This window comes from Uloborus diversus, chromosome 5 (assembly GCF_026930045.1).
Source record: "Uloborus diversus isolate 005 chromosome 5, Udiv.v.3.1, whole genome shotgun sequence".
Lineage (NCBI taxonomy): Eukaryota > Metazoa > Arthropoda > Arachnida > Araneae > Uloboridae > Uloborus > Uloborus diversus.
The window spans coordinates 106,831,252-106,852,357 of NC_072735.1; the positions used below are offsets into that span (position 1 = coordinate 106,831,252).

Sequence of the window (21,106 nt, forward strand, 5' to 3'; positions counted from 1 at the left end):
GATTGTATGTGTAAGCATACATCGTTATAAAAAAATTTTTTAATGCAAAAAAGTCTTCCCATTGTTACACAGAAATTATTACTTGTTTTAAATTTCTTCTCATGTAGTTGAAAGAAATCTTACAAGTTATCAATAATTCAAAGAAAATAAAAATATTTCAATATTTTTTTCTTCTTTGTCTGCACAAAAATTCTGAATATGGCCTATGAGCGCTGGCAGGTTCATAATGCAGAAGGGTACACCCACATATAAATCACTAGAAATTTTTTTTTACTAGTTTTATTAATTTATTTTTAGCTTTTTTTAAATTTAGTTTATCTATTTTTACTTTATTGATTTTAATGTGAATACTGAGATGTATTTTCATCTTTGTTAAAATTAATTAATTTATAATTTTTACATATTTTTCTAATCACACTATTTTTGCACTTTTGTAATTTGGCCTTACTTAAAATAAAATTAATTTTTCTCATTGAAAATAATTAGTTATTAAAAGATCTTAAAAAATAATGCTTTTTAAAAATTATTTATTTTGAAAAGCTAGGGGGTGAAAGTGGCATTCCTTGCAGCCCCAACCGTTTCTGCAAGGGATAACGTACTGCAGTGCCGGAAAGCGTACTGAGATATAAACGTGAGATTAATAATTTTCATAATGTGTTTCGTAGATTTTTCCCTATCTGATTACTTTCATTTTATTTTTGAAAGTCGGGGTGAAAGTACACACCACCCTAGCCGGCAGTCATGGACATAAAAGTGATGTTAATATCTTTCATGATTTACAGTAGTAGTTTTAAGTATTTGTAGCTTGTCCTGTGTTTAAAATAAATTTAATTTTAATTTTACTTTAATTCAAATAATTATTTTAAGAAATTTGTAAATAATAATTTTATTTTTAATTCCTTTTTTGTTTTTTCAAAAACCGGAGGGGGGGGGGGGGGGCAAAGGCACCTATGTTCTGGCCAACTCACTTTTTCTAGGCATGAGCCGCCACTGCTCTGGGCCATGATTTACTGTGCTCTTGAGCTCAATTCTGTCCCCCGGAAAAGGGGATAAAACTATTTTGCCCTTGCCCTAATTCGTTTTTTCACTTCCCGATACATTTTTGGCAAATGGATATGTTTCCCTTTTGATAAATTAGTCGTCGATTATTATCTGTTTCGAATAAAGACTTTTTCTTTTTACTTACAGGGAATGAACTGTTGCAGCGATGAAGCTATAACATTCCATGGCTTGAATCCAGCAAAATTAATGCTAATGGAGTATGTTCAGCATCACCTAGCAGCGTTTACCAATAGTTTTGAAGGCCTTGGAAATAAACCTGTGTTGAATGATAACAGCCAATCTGAAAACAGTAAAACTCAAACGGAAAAGGCGCAACTTGGTGAACCTTTTGTTCAACTATTAGATAACCATTGGACAAAATCAAACAAAGCTGGAAAAACTGTGAAGCCTAAAAAAAGTATGGTTGAAAATTTATGGAATGAAATTTTCGGCAGCTAAAAATTTCTTGACTTGTATATATGTGATATTTAACAGATATGTTTTTTTGATTACAATACGTTTCAATCAACTCTTTGTTAAAGTTGCATAATTATTTGTTCCTTTTTATTTTTATACATTCTAACTATGGTAAAAATTACAATTTGTGTTCTAAGTTCGTAAAACTTTTAATCATTTGCTAAAGTAACTTTTGTGTGTCCATATTAAAATGTCATATATATTTTTTGTCTTTTTTTATGGAAAATAAATTTTTACAAAGTTTTGCTTAAATCTAAAGAGTGGCATCTTGTAAACTTAATGTGTACAATGCTTTCTTTCTGTTTATATTCATTTTGAAACTGTTTTATCATACGGGACTTATATTTCACAGATAATAACAAATACTTCACCGTTACTTATATCCACTGAGAAATGTTTAACATAAAACTGATGCGGCTTTCTTGTTGACAAACTTTCATGTTAAATGGTACTTACAAAATGAAACTTGACTATCTGAACTCTCAACAAAATTCTTTTGAATATGGTGGTAGTTACGACATGAAACTTCACTATATGAACTCAGAACAAAATTCTTTCGAACATGGACAGATTTTATCAATTTGATTTCTTGTTAAAATATATACCAAAGTACTTAACTTGTTAAACATTTCTGAAAATTTATTTATAGATATTAGGGCTTAATCAATGGCAGTTTTTGTGGCAGCCTATGACAAACAACTTACAAAGTACAGCCAAAATATGTTTCAAACATGTTTTAAGGAAATAAAATTTTTTAATGTGTTGTAAAAGCTCATAACAAACCTTCATTTGAAAAACTAACATGATGGGGGGGGGGGCATATTGGTGATGCTGACATATTTGATTTAATATATATATATATATATATATATATATATATATATATATATATATATATATATATATATATATATATATATATATATATATTAATCAAAGTATAGGCAAAACATGAAGGCAAATATCTGTACCTCAGATACAGACTGACGTAAGTCCAAAAAATGCGATTTTCATTTTATTAGTACATTGTAGAAGCCTATTCCGCATCGAACTATGTGAATGTAATTCTTAAAAAAACAATCCTTTTCATTTTTTAAATAGGGTTAAAGGAGCACGCGTCCCATCCATTGCATACGCCAGAAAATAGTTTTTCCTCTCTACTGTAAAATCATCATAATGTGAGTTGCTTCTTTCTGGCTCTGAGGCAGTGGCGGATCCAGCCAATTGTTTTGGGAGGGGCCATCAAAAATTTTTGAACAAACTCCCCAGTGCCGAAATTTTGCTCCATGCCGCCTCTAGGAAAATTTGAAATCTGCCACCCCCTCCCCCCTCCCTAAAAGAAGCAAAATATCTTTGACTCAAAAAAACATAAAAATGTGTTCCCCAGATTCAAACTGTCAAACTTATGAAGAAATGATGGCGTTTCACATTTTGAGGCGCCCCGATAAAATGATCACAGTGATCCCTCAAAAAAAAAATTCGGCAAATACCATGATTGAAAACCATTTGACTTTTACAAGATGTGGAAAAGTAATAATTATTAAATTACAAGAAAAAATTATCTGTGAAGAAAATGAAAGAATGCTAATATTTTACTTTCAAGAATAACAATTTAATTCAAAAAATGTGTTTTCTAATGGAAAATTTGCCGCCCTAGACAGCTGTCTACTGGGAAATTGGGCCCTGATAACTCCCTAGAAATTTTATTAAAATGAAGTTTCAAAAACTCAATTTTCAAGCATGGGCGCCCATATGCAAAATTTTAAGGGCGGGGGGGGGGGGGGGGGGGGCTCAGAAATTTTAACTATGGTTTAACAGGATATTTTCCCCATGAAGGCAGATTTCAGGACGGATTAGAGTCATTAAAATTTAAAAATTTTAATTATTTATCATTAATGGCTGGAGTAGAAATATTTTTATATTTTTGCAAAGAAAAAGTACTAAAAGCAAGGAAGTTCTTGTTTCCAAGAAGCCCCCCTATATGGGCGCCCTTGTTTTCGGGGTATCCAGACATTAGGTGAGGGGGTGGATTTAGGAAATTCCCTTGAAAATGTTTTAAATTTTAAATTTCCGAGCAATTTTTGAATATTAGGAAACTAAAAACGCATTTTGGATTATGCACGGAGAAAGGTCAGGTTTCGGGTGCTGGCCCCAAAATACTTTTTGAAAATAAAGCTTAAAAACTAAAATATTCTGTCATTATACATTGAGAAGTTAGAAGAGGAGGGGTGCTTTTTAAGCTCTTCAGCTGTCCAGCCTAAAAATGCACCTTTAGGTAATGTTTGCTAACATTAAAGGAAGTGTGAAGGTGCTTAGAATCCTTCCTTCCTGGAAATATTTTGCCTTTGAGGCTCCAAAAATTCGACTTAAAGCTATCATCACGATATAAACTAGGAAGGGAGGGGGTCCTATCAAAATTCGTTTGTAATTGAAGTCCCCCCCCCCCCAAAAAAAAAAATCATTTAAGTTGCTTTTAAGCAAGTTAAGCGATAAGGGCTGGATAAGCTAGTTTCCGCTTGACATTTTTTCCAAATGCAATTTTTTACTACATATCAAGGCATTTGTGAAAGGGCATGGGAAAAGGGGTTCACCTTCTAGTTTCGAAATTAAAGCCATAAAAACGAAAATTTAGGCTCTCTTTGGTCTTGTGAACAATAGGTGTACTCTGAGAATCGCAGCATTTAGAGATCATCCAAGTGTCTGTAGTTAGAATCAAGAAATGATGTAAAAGATGGAGAAAAAAATTTGGAAATAAAAGTTTTGTTTTGAGGATAGGAATATAATTTATCTCCCAGTTAAAGCCTATACTTCTTTTTCAGTAAAATACATGTATTAAATTTTGTTATCTTCACATAATATTTTTTTCTTTTTTTTCCCTGAAAAAAATTCCTATAGTCACAAGGCTTTGGGAGGGGCCATGGCCCCCCTCTAGATCTGCCCCTGCTCTGAGGTACAGATATGTGGATCTCTGGAATGTTTCAAATAGAAGAAAAGTTTAAAGAGAAATGTTAGAAGGATTTTAATGAAAAGTAACACAAGCAGTTAAATGTTTTAAACATAAAAAACAAAAGTAAAATTAAACTTGATCAAGAGATTAAATGTATTTCGAACAAATAAATATATTAGGATAGAAACTGCAAATTTTACTATCTTTACTAATAATAAAGCTGGAAGTTTCTCTGTCAGGATCTCTGTGACGCGCATAGCGCCTAGACCGTTCGGCTGATTTTCATGAAATTTGGCACAGAATTAGTTTGTAGCATGGAGGTGTGCACCTCGAAGCGATTTTTCAAAAATTTGATTTTGTTCTTTTTCTATTCCAATTTTAAGAACATTTTCCCAAGCAAAATTATTATAATATGGGCGAGTAAATTACCAAGTTATCATAACGTGGAACCGTAACATGAGAAAGCCAATTGGTGATAAATTCATCATACATTATTTGTAAATATACAGGCAAACCAAAAGACCTTTTAATTTTCTACGGGGAAAGCCATGCGGGTGCCACTAGTAGAAAATAAACCAGCCAAATGTTTATTTTTCAGAGCATTTTTATTTAAAATAAAGATTAAAGATATAAGCCAAAGAAGAGGAAAGAGAGCAGTCCCTGAACCTAATCCCTTGCTTAATGGCAACGAACGTGGACTGAAGTTGCATTTTTCGAAGTTTAGTTTCGAACAAGTCCTGCAGGTGCGCCCTTAAACACCATCCAAAGTTTCCAAATATTGCTTGCACTCTGGTTTTCTGTTGGATGGGAAGGTATAATTAATTGTAAAAATCAATTCTTATCCAACTAATTTAAACTAAAATAGTTGCAGAGCATGATTAAAGAGTTCATGGGTTATAAAGACAACTGACTAAAAAATGTAAATAGCAGCAAATATTTATTAACTAAAAAGTCACCCATCATACAAGTACTCAACTACACGTACTCAACTACACATTTAGAAATATAAGGAGGGTTAAAAATAATCCTAAATACATCTTTATACATTAACTAGAAAGTCACCCATCAAGGCATGACGGGTGAAAATTGCTTCTACATTTGAACAAAGCCATTGCCTGTTTGGTAATATTTTGATAGTTGAAATTGTAACCCTAACTCCAGTGGATTAACCCTAAACTGCAGTAAGTAGCGTTAATTGTTGACCATTTTTTCATTTCTTCATTCCCCTGAAATGAGTCTTACCAGTCAGGGCCAAATTTAGCTTCATGCCGCCCCTAGGCAGATTTGAAATTTGCCGCCCCCTCCACTTAAGTGATTTAGCCAAGGTCAATTTTAAACAATGAAAAGCACTTATTTTCATGAGGCTTTAGCTTTCACGAGCCCGTCGTAAAAGAAAAAAATTAAGATTTGCGAAATATTTCAACTTTATATATTATAGTCAAATTTTGATTCTGTTAATAGTAAATTCACAAAATATTTAAAACACGAAATCACTGATAGCTATATTTTCGTAAAAATATATATGTGCATGTACTTTTTCTTTATACTTCTTATAGTCATGTAGTGCACGTTTTGTTCTACGATAATATATTGTCCGGATTAATAGAGATAAAGCCACTTTGATAAAGTGCAGCAGCTATCTCAAAGCGATAGAAGAAGATAATATGTTCGAGAAAATATTTTGCTTACTGTCCATTCCAACTAAATGCTGTAGTAAAATAAGGCTAGTTAATTTAATTATCTTTAAACCAGGCGGAGATGAAAGCTCTAGTTCTTCTGCTAATGTTATACAATACAAATACAAATACAAATGTGACGACCAGCAACAGGCTCTGGGCCCAGCTAGGCTGGTCCTAGTCAATTAATTAGACCCCAATGAAGATCAATGGCCCTCTTAAAGCTATCCACCCCCTTGCTCATTACCGTCTCTTCCGGTAAGCTATTCCAAGTGCCCACGACCCTGCTAAAGTAGTAGTTTTTCCTGATTTCCAAGTTAGCCTGAGATTTAAATAGCTTAAAACCATGACCATGAAAAAAAGAAAAAAAAGACAGGATTGCCTCATTTACCTTTAACAAAAAATATTAAAAGAAACTTTACTAGAAATTTACTTTACATTAAAGATGTTTTGGGGTGAAGAGACAGGAAGAGTTTTTACTGATGAAGTGATGATACTTTTGACGAGGAAGAAATATTATTCCTTAGGTCTCATAAACATAATGTTTTTTCGTGAAACCTAGAGTCTTTTACTATGTTTCACTGAATTTAAATATTTTTTTCCTATCGCAGGGTTATATTTTACATTTTTAGCTTCAGAAAGAAAAGTGAGAATATTCTCTGATCAATTTCTTCTAAAACCAGTCATCTTGTGTTGAATGTATACTAGAAATAAAAATGGGATTGACTATTTATGGAAAAATGGATATTTCTTTGCATCGGTATTCGATGCAATGAGATTTTACTGTATTATTTACTGATTTTTTTATTTTTTATCATTGATTAAATTTATTATTATTTTAATTTATTTTTTGACATTTTTCTGACTTAAGATTTTCTATTCAAATTCACCAGCTGTTCCTGAATCTTACTATTATAAAACTACACATTCCACAATTGTGTTTGTGGCGAAGAAAGGAGGGCTAATGGAATGCACTGATACGACCGTGAACCTGTTTCCGTATTCATCTATCTCTCTTGGGAGTGTCTGAAGTCTTTTATTTGCATCGCATTCTAAGCCTTTCTGAATAGATATCTTTTTGGGGTGCAAACAGCTCACACGCACGTGTTGTATTTTCTACCTTGTCACTCTATAATAGTAAAAGTGACGCAATTTGATAACTGTTACTTTTTAAATCTTTTTTTTTTTAAAAAAAAGGAAAACAGGAAGAACATATTGATTAGAAGGAAAACTACTAGCCTCAACTTGGGTTTTGGGACCACAAAAAGCAACAGCATAAGTAAAGGTGGTTTTGAACGAGTTTACATTATGATTTGCATTATTTTTACAATAGAAATCCAAATATTTCGGGGAGGGGGACATCATCCCTTCCCCTTCGTTCCCCTAAACTACATCATTGCAGATTGATACATTTAATTGATTCACCTTTTGCCGCGATTTTATTTATTTATTTTTTTGCACTAGGTTTAGTTTACACAAACTAAAACGCCGCACAAGTTTAGATTCAGCAGACTCTTTGTAATAAAATAAAAACGTCCTACTAGATTCTCTCTCGGTTTACATATATTTATAATCGACTAGTATGGGGGACAGCTTCCCCCTTTTCTTTCAAAAGAAAAGGTTCTTATTATTTTATAAAAATAAAAAAAATGTAGCATCGAATTGAAAGAAGTACTATATGACCATTAGTCCCAATATTTGAGGTCATGCCCCGGACATTTTAAGAGAAGGTCAGTTAATCAATAATGACGTTAAAATTAAATTTTAGAAAAAGTCATCTGTAGAAGCACCGCCTACCTACCCCCCTCCCCTCATGTATCTCCAACTTTTTTGTGCACCAGCTGCTTATGTTCTCTCTAATTATATCTTTATCTCTCGCACTCTTGCAAGGAAAGTGACACTACTAAAAATTGGATTAAAACGTACTAGATATTTATTTTAATTCTAAATTTAATGCTCTTTTTTTGTCAACAAAACTCGCACAATACTTCTGACATATGTGGAATTTCTCGGGTACAGAAAGAATTTCCGACCCCGCAATGCGATATAATTTCAAGTCGTCAGGATGCAACCCACCCCTCCTAGGAGCTCTGAAACATTAAACTGAGACACGCAGCATATATAATAATTCATCATGTTTCTCTGCAGTTTTTTCCTGAGCTTTACCTAGGTGTATGAGAAGCGTTTCGCAAGTTCACCTAAAAATAATTTTCCTTTGACAACATTTGCATAAAAGGTGCAATATGTAATATTTTTCTATTTTAAATAAAAACTTAAAGCACTTGGCGATTTATAAGTTTAACAACGTTTAAAACAGCACTAATTTGCAAAAAAAGTTGCAGACAGAAGGGGATTACAGTGAAGAGGAGGAGTGCAATGAGAAACTCGTAATATAAGAAGATGTGAGCTTTGGATGTTATAAGGTAATCAGGACATCCAATAAAGTCCATACCTAAATTAAAAAAATTTTTGCTATGAAAAAGGTCTTCCTTGCAACCCCCCCCCCTTTTTCCCGACACATGTGACTGAAGTTTTTGGTAAACTTGTGCTGTTTCCAAAGTTGTTGATTTTTTCCCCATTTACATTTTAATTTGGATATTTATTTATTTCATTCTAGGAAATTTATTAAGAACTTGACGGAAAGGCATTCTGTAGAGAAAAGAAAAGCGCAGAACAGATATCCGTATAACAAGTTAGAATTTTGTCTTGAGAGGGGTTTGTCGTAACAGTTCGTAAATAAATATATTTCAGAAGTCTTAAATTGCAAATATCAGTCCAAGTTTAGGACTAATTTTAAGTGATAAGTATTGTAGATACCTCGAATGTTTAGGGGAGTACTCGGAACACATTGAATTTGCTCTAAAATCCTTTCATACTTCCATTTCAAGAGTTGATAAAGCATAAGGATTTCGTGATGGTATTACATACTTCATAAAAAATAATTTAATTAATGGAAAAGTATGCATTTTATACCAATAAGTTCGTACCTTTTTTACTTTGAAAAACGGGCTTGAAACTCCAAAACAGATGTCAGCATTTTTTTTTTTTTTTTTTTTGGGGGGGGGGGGGTACTTTGCATTTTTTTAAAACCAAAATGGTGCTTATATTTCATTATTTTAAACCACTTGTAAACATGTTCTTTTTTTTGCAAGCATTAAAATTTAATTTTATGGAACTGTGTTGTGTGACAAGAAAATTTTCCTATCAATTCTGGATTTAGCGCAAAAAATCGAAAAGAATTAATCATCAAAAAATAAGATACATGACATAACCCACATCATTAGATTAAGTTTATATTCCATCGGACAATGGTGTCACTCAGAGTTCCTAGGGACGCTAGTGCCATGAACTTTCATTTTACAAGAGAGATTAAATTTATGATATTTTCTAAAAAGCATCATTGACAGGTTATTTATATTTGAACAGATTAATTAAGATTTTATGCTGGCACGCTAGTTATACTTTTATATTTATTTCAGACAAAGATTTCTAATCCAGATCTTTTTGTATTTGATAATTAATTATAATGAAAACTTCATTTTCAGCATTTTGAGAGAATATTCATTTTTAGTACTTAATCTTAATCTAAAAATACAACATTAATTTCTGAGTACACATCCATTTCAAGCAGCGTTAGGATGAACTTACTTGTTGCTCTCAAACACGTGCGCCTGTCCAGTGAGCGGAAATAAATAAGATCGACAACTGACTCTCCACCTACTCGCGGTTGCTAATTTTTCGGAATTTATCTTAAGACACCCGCGGTTAGTTGCTTCGAGTACTGCAGGAAATTCCACTGCCCCTACTCAAGGGGCTCGGGCTACACAGTTAAAGGCACACAAACCTCACCCCGAGCTCAGCTCGGGCTACGCAGTTAAGAGGTTAAATGTTGAGTTTTATCTTTTTACAAAAGGGTTATGTGATTATTGAGATTTCATAGTTTTCCAGCTATCTGCTAATGCAGCCAACTTATAAAGAATATACTGTACCTTTTTCAAAACTGAAGAAATTCTTGCAACTCTTTTGCTACATTGAAACTAACATTTTTTTTTCTCTTCTTATATTTGCAATTGTAACAGAAAGGAAAATTTCATAACCTATCCATTAAATGTATGTAATTAAAGCTTGAAACTATAAAACATGAATATTAAAACTAGGTCCAATTAAAAAATTTGCAACATATTGCTCTTTGATTAATCGTGACTTTGACTAAAACCGACCACACAGCAGGGGGCAAGTTTTTTTCCCATCTGACTCGATGCTCTTCCTCAAAAAAAAATTTGTAGTTTAGTTTTTTGCTATATATACAGGTTTTGATTTTAAACTAGATTGTAGCTTTGATTCTAAATTTCAGTTTCAAATAAGTATGCTTATGAAGTCATATGACAGTAAAAACTAAGAAAATCAAATTATTTGAAAAAAAAAAAAAAAAAATCAGCTTAGGATTTAAAAAAAAAAATGCATAAACACCACAACAAATAAATCTTTTATTTAAAAAATATTTTATTTTGTAAGTGTAATGTTATCATAAATATGACTGACGGTGGGTATTTCACTCAATCCCACTATCATTTTACAAGCATTGTTCTTCACAATTTCAGGGAGGATGACTCGATTTTTTGGGTAAAACCCCACATATACTTCGTCAATGTCTTTTACAAACTCTTGAAGATGTCGCTTCACCTCATGCAATGCCCAAGGATCACAAAAGAACTACAAAATTAGAGAAAAGAAAAACTTAAATGTATCGCCAAAAGAAAAGATTTTTTTTTTTTTTACTGTGACAAATTAAGTTATGCATAACCAAGAAAAAGTCATTTTAATCAACCTAAGACTGCTAAGGACAATATGAGTCATTTATGAACATGCTTTAACACTTACAACAAATTTAAGTTCGTAATGATGAAGTTTTTAGGTTCAAATATAATTTTTAATGCAAGCATTTCTTTTTTATTTATTTATTTATTTTTGTCATCAAAATTCCAAATAAAGTAATATTTTCCAAGTTCTATCAACATTTTGTATTTTACTTCCAAACAACATGTTATTAACATCCAATGTGTGTGTAAACTCAGGGGTGATTGTGACTCTATGAAAAAATACCTGAACTTTTTTTTTCCAAAAGAAGAAAAAGTGTTTTGATGGGCACACACACACACACACACACACACACACACATATATATATATATATATATATATATATATATATATATATATATATATATATACACACATTACGTGTATGTACACATCACATTATATTATGTATATAAATAATTTATATACATAATTATTTGTTGAGGTTATACCTCGAAGTTTTAATTGGACTTAGTACGTCCTTGTGCATGGAGAGAAATAAACTCTTTTAATTTTTCTCATTTCTTAAACATTTTCAAAGAATGTTTTATTTTCCTCCTTTGTATCTGAATCTTTAACCATTAATTACATTCATTTACTAATACACTAAAGTCTAATACACCAGCATTTTTTAATGATTCTTAGCTTCTTTTATGAGTATTTGTAGAAGAATGTTGCAATAATGCCTTCACACCATCATTAGCATATGTAAAGGGCTTGTTGCAAGAAACACGAAACCAAAATCCAGCCCTATCAATTTTTTTACACTATATTTCCATCTTTTCATTGTAGGAATCCACTCTGGTTAACCATTCCCAATTAAACTTGTTGTTCTTTCCTGTATCGATGGAGCCAATATCTTCAGATTTATCCAGATATCTCATTTTTTAAATGAGAACATGCAAAGTTCAAATGAATAAATGGAAAAATAATCTATCAAGTAACCTCCTTCCTCTTCTTATTTAGCCTTTATTCCATCCCCCACCCCAGCTGTTCTTCGATAATTACCATAGAGTTTACAAAACATGACTGTAGCTTACGTTTATATCAAACAAAACGTCTTCAATTTGGACTTTTGGTGTTTCATTAAACATCGCCCTAAATTTTGCAAAAGTGGGGTTTTCTGAAAATATAGAAGTTCTGGTATTTTCGAAGATGAAAATACCGGAAATCCGGTAAAATACCGAAACACAATCACCCCTGGTAAACTGATGTAAAAAATTACATAAGTCAGTAATGTGGAATTTATTACCCTTAACTGCTGCGGGTTTAGATATACGTCCTGCTCAGCCGTTAATTGTCCTGGGTGTATATATACACCCTTCCAAAATACTGCTGTTCCGCTGCAATGAGTAAAACTATTTCCAAGGTTTTAGAATACAATACATTGTATTTAAATTTTTTCTCTTACATATCATTTTGTGAATTAAAACAGTTTTTAGTCAGCAAAATGGTCACTTATTTTCTCCATAATGCATTGCATAACTTGGTGATCCTATATAAAAAAACTGGAATTGGGGAGTAAACCCTGTACGTTTTCCTCGGAAGGTAAGGGAATAAATTCATCGCAAAATGATGTGAGAACACCCCTTGTCATATTGAATTTTCTTATAAACACTAAAAAATAATTTATCTTGTGTCTAAAAATTTTTCTTAGGTTCTAAGAATTTTTGTTTGAGTGTATATAAATGAAGAAACTCCCCATTCAAAGGGAGCAAGAAAAACTGAAAGTGCCCTGGGCATGGAAACTTGCAAGGTGAGAGGGGGAGGAGAAAGCTGACGAAATGAAGCATGGAAGTATTGTTACACCTTTATACAACATTATTTTTATATGAAGCAGGCTTTTCAACTACGATGGTAAGTAAAAATACAGTCGAACTCACTTATAACAAGAGAGAAGGGACTACAGTATTTGCTCGTTATAACTGAGTGCTCGTCAAAAATGGGTTTGTGAAAAAAAAATCATTAAAATTCTTACATATTTGCTTTGTTTGTTTTGAATTTCACCACAGTTCAAAAAAATTGGTTAACAATTATCTCGTAATTAAAAGTATAGATAAACTCTAATGACAGGCGTCCACACTGAACAATGGTTCTTGAAAGGGCTCAGCCGGTTGGGAAGCTCTGGCTTAGTACATATAATTGATTTCCATATTTCTAAATTATTGAAACAGAAATGCGTATTTTCAGGAGGGTGGACTGGGAACTACAAATGCGAAAGTTTTCAGCTTTTTGATGGACATTTGACTCTTTGAAACAGTTTGAAACGAAGTGAGACAGAAAAAGATAAAAGTAAAAAAGTAATGAATAATCTGAATAAGTTAAATACGAAGAAAATTCAGACAAAAGAGTTTATTTGGTTGTATAATTAAAATAAAGAACCACTATTCAATACCCAATGATAAAAAAGAAATTATTCTTGATTAAATTGAGACAATTAGTTATAATTTTATTTCTTTAGCAATCATCATAGCTCTTCAAAGTATTTGTTTACATTATCTATTTTGGAACACTTTTCATAGAAAATTAGCAGTGGCGTATATATGTTTTCATTTTGGAGGGGGCCCAAACAACCAAGATTAGCCCCCTCCCCGCGCACTTTTTTTTATAATTTCAATTTTTTTGAGGTGGGTGGGGGGGGGGGTAACAGTGTTCTGATCTTCTCATTTTTCGATGCGGGGAAAGGACTTCATACTGTCAGGTCTTTTCATACTGTCATACAGTAGCGCAACCAAATAGTTTTAGGGGGCATTAAAAAATTATCGCTTCTGGTGGGGGAATAAGTCGGGAGTTCTCCCCGGATTTTTTCCGTAATTGTAGTCCTGCGAGCGCAGTTTTGGTTGGTCTCTGGTGATGCTACAGGGAGGAAGAATTCGAAATGCCTTCAGGGGAAATTTAGAAATTGAAATCTTTAAAATGCTATTACAGGCTGTATTTGTTGACATTAGTGTAATGAGAGGAATGGGACTTCTTGAAGTTGCCTCGGATTGATTTTTTTTAAAGAATCCATCACCATTCCATCCATTTTTCAAAATTGAAGTTCTAAAAACGCAGTTTTAGATAACTTCGATGATTTTACGAGCAGAGCAGTTCTGGAGCTCTTCCCAAAAAACTATTTTGAAATTAAATTCCTGAAAAACAAAGATTTGAAGGGATATTCAATGATACTAGGAAGAGAGATTTAAACTGTCTACTTAAAATTTATCGAAATTGTAAGATTTCATACGGGAGCAGTCGGACTCTCATCCGAAATTTTTTCGTAATTGAAGTCTTAAAAGCGTGACTGTGGACCACATTTGGTAATGTTTGGGGGTCGGCCATTTTTCAAAATTGAAGCTCTGTACAAGTAATCTTAAACAATTTTTGATGCTTTTAGAAGGCAAGGCCTTTGATAACGGTGCCCTGGAAATTATTCGACATTGAAGCTCTGAAACCAACTTCCGACTAGGAAAAAGAAAAAAATTGAGAAGGGGAGGGGTAAAAGAAATAGGAGGTGTTGGACGTAACAACTTGATCAATAGTCAGTATTTTTTGAAATTTTTATTTTAAGGTTCTTTTCAAAAGTAATTCAGATTTTTTCGCAACATTAGGAAATCTTTGGAAAGGAATAGTTCGAGAATCCTCCTCTGAAAAGTAAAGTGCAATTTCAGGTCATCTTTGGAGACTTTTAGAGGTAAGGAGTGGTTTTAGCAATCTCTCTCCGAAATTTTTCAAAATTGAATTCTTAAGGCACTATGTTTTGGTAGTAACCTCGGTGAATAGGGGTTGGTTTGGGGATCCTTCTCCAGAAATGTCCAAAAAACTCTTAAATAAATACGGTTTTAGAACATCCATTTCCATTATTACTCCAACCGAACGACTAAAACTCATTTTAAATTTCTTGCTGGGGACCAGAGTTAAGGGACCCTTCTTTTTAGAAAGACTAGGAAGAAAAAAATGGGAGGAGGGGGGGGGGAGGGGCAAAGAGAGGGGAAGTTACTTTGCTAAGCAATAATAAACTGCACCTGTCAAAAACATTTTAATTCAACAATTATTTTTTGTAAGAATTGAGATTTTTTCCCAACATAATTTACTTTTATTTTTGTTAAAATAACTTCACTTTCCCAAGACACATTCTTTTCTTGAGTAAGGGGTAGGATCTCCTAACCCCTTCTGAACACCATTGCCTGGTGACATTTAACGCAGGGTTTCCAAACTTTAACAATTTGCGGTACCCTTTGAAGAATTTGAATTTTCTCACGGCATCCTAATCTAGTCTTATATAGGTACCCAGTTCGGAAATCTCTGATCTAAAGTATTATAATTGTTATCACTATCATATTTCTTTCTTCTTTTTTTTGTAGCTAAAAGTTTGGAAATTGTTTGTGAGCAACAAAAACCAATAATAACTACTGTTATTTAAGCTTTTTTCCAGATTTTGGAGGGGGCTAGGGCCCTCTCGGCACCTCCCTCATATACGCCCTTGAAAATTAATGTTTATTTTTTAAGCATGAAGTTCTGTGCTCAATCCATTCATTTACTTGAAAATTAAACTTGGGACATGCTCCCTTTTTATTTGCAAAATTTCTGTTTTGGTAATTTTTGTAACTTTCACCCCTACTATTTCGGTCATCTCTATGCCCAATCTAGGATTGGTGGCGGTAGATATTTAATTCAGCAATGATTCAAATCACTTTTAAACAACTAAGCTTTTTTCTCCAACTGGAGGACCCGACAGACGTTGTTCTGTTCCAACATTGTAAAGTGAAAAGTTAAAAAATTTCAATAAACTATTAAGTGTTTGAAGCGTTTTGTTGAAAAAAATAAGTAAAAAGAAAATGTTTTAAACTAACTTGATTATCTAATGCTCACTGAGCAGTTGTTTTATTAACTATTTTTTCTTTCGTACTAGATTGTTCCTTCAGCCATCCTCAAATTATAAAAAGCATCTTTAGATACTAAGTTTAAAAACTAAATACCCATCTAGAACAAACAGGAAATCTCGCTGCAACATCCCCCATATGAAAAAGAATAAAACAATCGAAAGGATATCGTTTAAAAAGATGACAAAGGTAAAAACAGCTCTCTGAATAAGCGAAAATCACTCATCCCCCTCCTGATGTAGAATAAACACATTCTTCAACTAAAATGATTAAACACTCTTTAAAAACGAAAAACAATTCTTTGCAATTTGAAATATTTCGCCAAATTAACAAAAAATACAATAAATTACATCAACAAGAGCTTTAAAATGTAAACAAATTATCACGTAATACTATTGCTTATGGCCAAAGTTGCCAAGCCACTACGTTACTGTAATCCAGCTGATCAGTGAGCGAAGCTATCTCCGACAGATTAGCGGTCTGATCTATTGAATGAAAACTTTTAAAACTTCATATATTGCCTTCATATAATTCCTGACATTGGTGCTAAAGCTCAGATGGATTTGAGCCACGAAACAAATGTTGCTAGGTACGGTACTTTCTGATCATTTGGTTTGGAAAACCTAAAGCACCGATCCGGTCACGTGGTTCAACTACAAAGATAGAACAAACGTTTTGCATGAATTTCCAGTACTTTACTTTAAAATATATCTCGGACCTAAAATCGTTGCTTTCAAGAAATGTGTGTGTGTGTATGTGAAGGCTTCACTCTCTCTATGTTTTATCAATTCTCAATTGACGTATCACAGTAGGAAACATCATTTCAAAAAGCAGAGCTGACTTTCTTATTGTCCTTCGGCAACAATTTAAATATTTATTTAAGTTCTTGCTCAACAATAGTTTAAAATAAATATTAATGATTTGGGTGATATAACCATCCAATGTTTAAATTAATTAATTAACAAAACCGTCTCCAATTCGATCCATCGCGCTTCGAAACCATGCTTGCCACAACTTAATTACCCACAAAACAAATTTATCAAAATCGGTCCAGCCATTTAAAAGCTTTATAGTGAAAAACCTCCGCACAGAAGATTTTTATATATTAAGATAAACCAACAGCCTGGTTATCACATCTTCTTTGTTGGCACTATCAGCTTCAATGAGATGACATCTGCTTTCAGCTTGCTAATTCACAAACGAAACTGATGAGTTCAAAATAAGGACAAAGCTGCAGTCTCGGGATGTGATAACCGCACTGTCGGTATTTATTGGCAGAACTATATGCAACATACTTTCAGACATTCTTTTATAATATAGGTGGCAACTTTTTGCTTAACTAAACTTTTCTCTCTCACTTGAAATTTTAAAACAACTTATACTGGGGGGGGGAGGGATTCTTGACCTTGGGTTTTCTCTATAAACTATAGGGGCAGTGGATTCAGGTTCTAGTTTAGGAGGAGAGAGGGGAAGGTCATAAGCAGTGGGGTTTTTTTTTTGGTATAAATGAGGGTTCTGGAGATTTGGAGGAGGGGGGATGACCCCCTTCTGGATCCGTGTCTGACTAGGAGGCACACAATTGATGTTTTTGTTTGCAAAGGTCTCTTTCTCCAGCCACTTAGGTCATGGCCTAAGCCTAACCAGGCAAGGATTGGGCGTTGGGGTTTACAGGAAAAAGAATTTTTACAGTGCAAAAAAAAATTTAGGAACGATACACAAAACAAAAAATGAATATATGTTCCTTCCATAGAATGGAATGCAAGAAGTGGGGGGGGGGGTAAAAATATTAAAATAAACATGTATGCTTCATTATATGAATTAAGTACTATAAATTATACTAAAACTGACAATGAAAATCCAAAAAGCCAACATTACAGGGTTCATACATAGCTTCAAGAAATAAATGAATTTGACAAAGCTAACTTTATAGAATATTAGTTAAAATCTTTTACCTTCCAGTATTGTAGTCCTTCAGGGTCAATTTCTTCACACACGTATTCAGCTCCTATTTTTGATGCTATATTTTCTGCTTCTGCTATGTTACTTAAATTAGGGTTTGATTCACAATTCACAGATAAAAGGCCTTTTTGCTCAAAAACTTGAGGCCATTTCACATCCTTCTGAATCAATGTAGCTCTGGAAATATAACCATATTTAATTTTTGTACTAATGAATCAAAATAAAATGACACTATCAGTGTTTCACTAATAAGAGAGATAAGATTATCAGTAGAGATGTACCGAGTAGCACTTTGACCGAGTACCGAATTATCGAGTACACGGCCCTTCACTACTCGGCCGAGTTACCAAGTACCAATTATGTTTTAAGAAGAACCAAAGACACACATGTGGTGAATTTTGAACTCACTGGAATCTATATATATATATATATATATATATATAAATGAATGTTTGTCTGTATGTCATCCATGAACTCAAAAACTACCCAGCAGATTTTGCTGAAACTTTCACCGTTTGTTATGTTTGGTACTGGGAATGTTTATAGACCAGTTCGAAAAAAATCCGATCGATAGTTCCTTTTTTATTCCAATTTAAGTTACAATCCATTGAATAAATACAAATAAAATTATCGGCTGCAGAAATTAATTCGCGTGAAAGATCCCATTGATAAGAAGTTAGCTGTTGCCATTTTTCTTGAGTTTGAACAAATAAATTTTTTCTTTATTGTTTTATGGCTTTTTATGCAACGGGGGGGATTCAAAACTTCTTCTATTTGATATTTTTAGGGATTGATTGATCTTGCAAACTGCGTGAGTACAAAATTTGAGTATAGTCTGCAGTTGAGTCACTGCAGAGTAGCAACTTCTGCCCCGTTCAACCGATTGTCATGAAAATCAGTATAATGATGTATTTTTTTGTTGGCGTAGCAACGCGCGTTGGGTACAGCTAGTAGTTGTATAAACCTCCTTGTAAATATAATAGTTTTTAAAACTAAATTCCGCTGAAACTTAACTACGCATTATTTAAAAAATTTTGTTTGTGTTATACCAATTATAGTTCTAGTCTGCCAAACATAAATAATTTTTAAAAGCAAATAAAACAAAGGTGCAGGAACACTACAGACATGTGTTTCTGCGTAACAAAGAACGTCTTTTTCAGTGCATAAAATGTGAGCTAAAGAATGTTAAGACATTTGACAAAAGAATCCGACTTTTGTCGGATGCCTTTAAAGCCATGAGCTCACATTTTGTGCACTGAAAAAGGAATTCCTTGTTATGCCATAACACGTGTCTGCACTGTGCTTTTAATGTTGTTTTATTTCCTTTTATTCTTTAAGCAAAGGTATTTTTAAAATTCTTATAACTAATTTTTGTTCAATTCATTTTTAATATAAAAATTCATATTTTCTATACTTACTTTTTTTGCACAATTTTTAATAAATAAGTTTTATTTACTTTGGGGACATTAAAATAGAGATTTATTCCATTGAAGCATTACAAACTTCAATATTCTCAAAATTTAAATTTGACTTCTAAATGATTGCAGAACATTATATATGCTTGCACTTTTTTATAAATTTTAATATCTGTCTTGGACAATATTCAATTTTTTGGAACTACTCGGTATTGGCCGAGTATCTGATCAAAATTTGGCCGAGTACCGAGTACTCGGCAAATTGGCCGAGTACCGAATAGTTACCGAGTACTCGGTACGTCTCTAATTATCAGGAATGAGAGTGATCGCAGAGGAAATGGAGAAAATCCAAAAATTAGTTTTAAAAGTCTGTAAAAGGGACAATATGCAAAATTTCAGCAAAAAATTGGATAATTTTCAAATTTCAAATCCACATCAAAACTTTAACCACACTATACATTTCAAATATTTGGGAAGACATCAATATATGGCAAATATTGTTCTTAAGACATAGTATTATAGTATTTTTCAAGTTTCAGCTATAAAAAAAAAGGTCAGGATAATATTGTGCATATTAAGTCCAAATAGACTAATTTAACTCTTTAAGACCGAGCCGGGGGGAAAACTTTGCCACAGTTAAGTCCTGACTTTTTCGCCTAAGCTATTTTAAAAATGGAACTGTCCACGCTGAAGACCCCTTGACCGTTCCACTTCCGTTCTTCTGTTTGCTAATTGCAATAGGCGTGGTTAGCTGTCACCTTAATCACTCACGCTTCGGGCGCGCGGACTTCTTCACTTTTGCTCTAATGGTATCTTTGATGGCATTCAAACTTATGTCGAGATGTATAACAGTCATCTTGGTTTTTTTTTTTTTTAGAGTAGGTAAACAAAGAAAAAAATATATTAATCATAAATAAGAACATTACAGTTCAAGCACAAGCTTAAGATTTATTATGCAATAATTTAAATTTTCCAATTTCAATCAATTAAATTTGCACAAACTGATGAGAATAATTACTGAAAGAATGTTTTTGAAAATATTTTCAAATATTTGGAAGAAATCCCCTATCTCCTCTTTCCCATTTCTGAGTATACTACGAACAAGTAATAAAAGCTATCCCAGTCAGGAGAGAAAAAAAAAGGAAAGTTAAAAGAAAATAATAGAAAGATAATTTTTCAAGAGTAATAATGAAAAAAAAAATCTTTTCCTCAAAAAACGGGGGTTAAGAGAATGGTTAGTGGGGAAGCCAAGAAATCTTATTTATCCCCCCCCCTTTGTTTTTTCTTTTTTAAAATAAAACTAGCCTTATGTAATTGGATTTTGACATTACTTATTAAATGACAGATAAAAATGGAGTTTGGCGTCAAAATTTGGGATGAATAGCCACCGTAGACTAACTCTTTCAGGGCCGGATTTAGGGGAGGGCAGGCGGGGCTACTGCCCCGGGGCCTCCACAACAAAGGGGCCTCCACAATAAAATTTTTACAAAAGATCCTAGCTTTCACGGGTCGAAAATATCGGATATATACATATATATCAATATATACGGATATACAGTAGAAGACCATTATAACGCACACTTTGGGACCAGAGCTTTTGCGTTATACAGGTTTTTGCGTTATATAGATCATTTCACAAATTTTGAAACTAATGTTCAGAATATGTCTCTATATTAGCACTTCAGAATGAGTTTTATCTGCAATGAGTATTAAAGCACCAACATTACAATTAGTTATTCGCAAATAAATATGTTTCACAATCAAAAGAAAGTACATTATCCTGCACTTCTGCTAGCTTCTTGGTTTGCACAACAGCTGCATTTGCAAGAGTCATCTGGTATTTTCTGTTTACTGTAAAGGGGGGTGGGTA

At 33.0% G+C, this 21,106-nt stretch overlaps 2 protein-coding genes across 2 annotated transcripts in view; both read right to left on the minus strand.

Annotated features, from left to right (window-relative positions):
• Positions 1-1,004, minus strand: part of LOC129223065 (PH and SEC7 domain-containing protein-like) — a 65,791-nt gene extending 64,787 nt beyond the window's left edge. Inside the window, exon 1 of the mRNA XM_054857630.1 lies at positions 969-1,004. Within this exon, the coding sequence (XP_054713605.1) occupies positions 969-1,004 (36 nt within the window). The remainder of the gene's footprint in view (positions 1-968) is intronic.
• A 9,640-nt stretch (positions 1,005-10,644) lies between these two features.
• The window catches only part of LOC129223066 (translational activator of cytochrome c oxidase 1-like), a 55,529-nt gene continuing 45,067 nt past the window's right edge, over positions 10,645-21,106 (minus strand). The window contains exons 4-5 of the mRNA XM_054857631.1: positions 17,815-17,998; positions 10,645-10,854 (exon numbers count right to left, since the gene is read on the minus strand). Coding sequence (XP_054713606.1) covers positions 10,645-10,854; positions 17,815-17,998 — 394 coding nt within the window. The remainder of the gene's footprint in view (positions 10,855-17,814; positions 17,999-21,106) is intronic.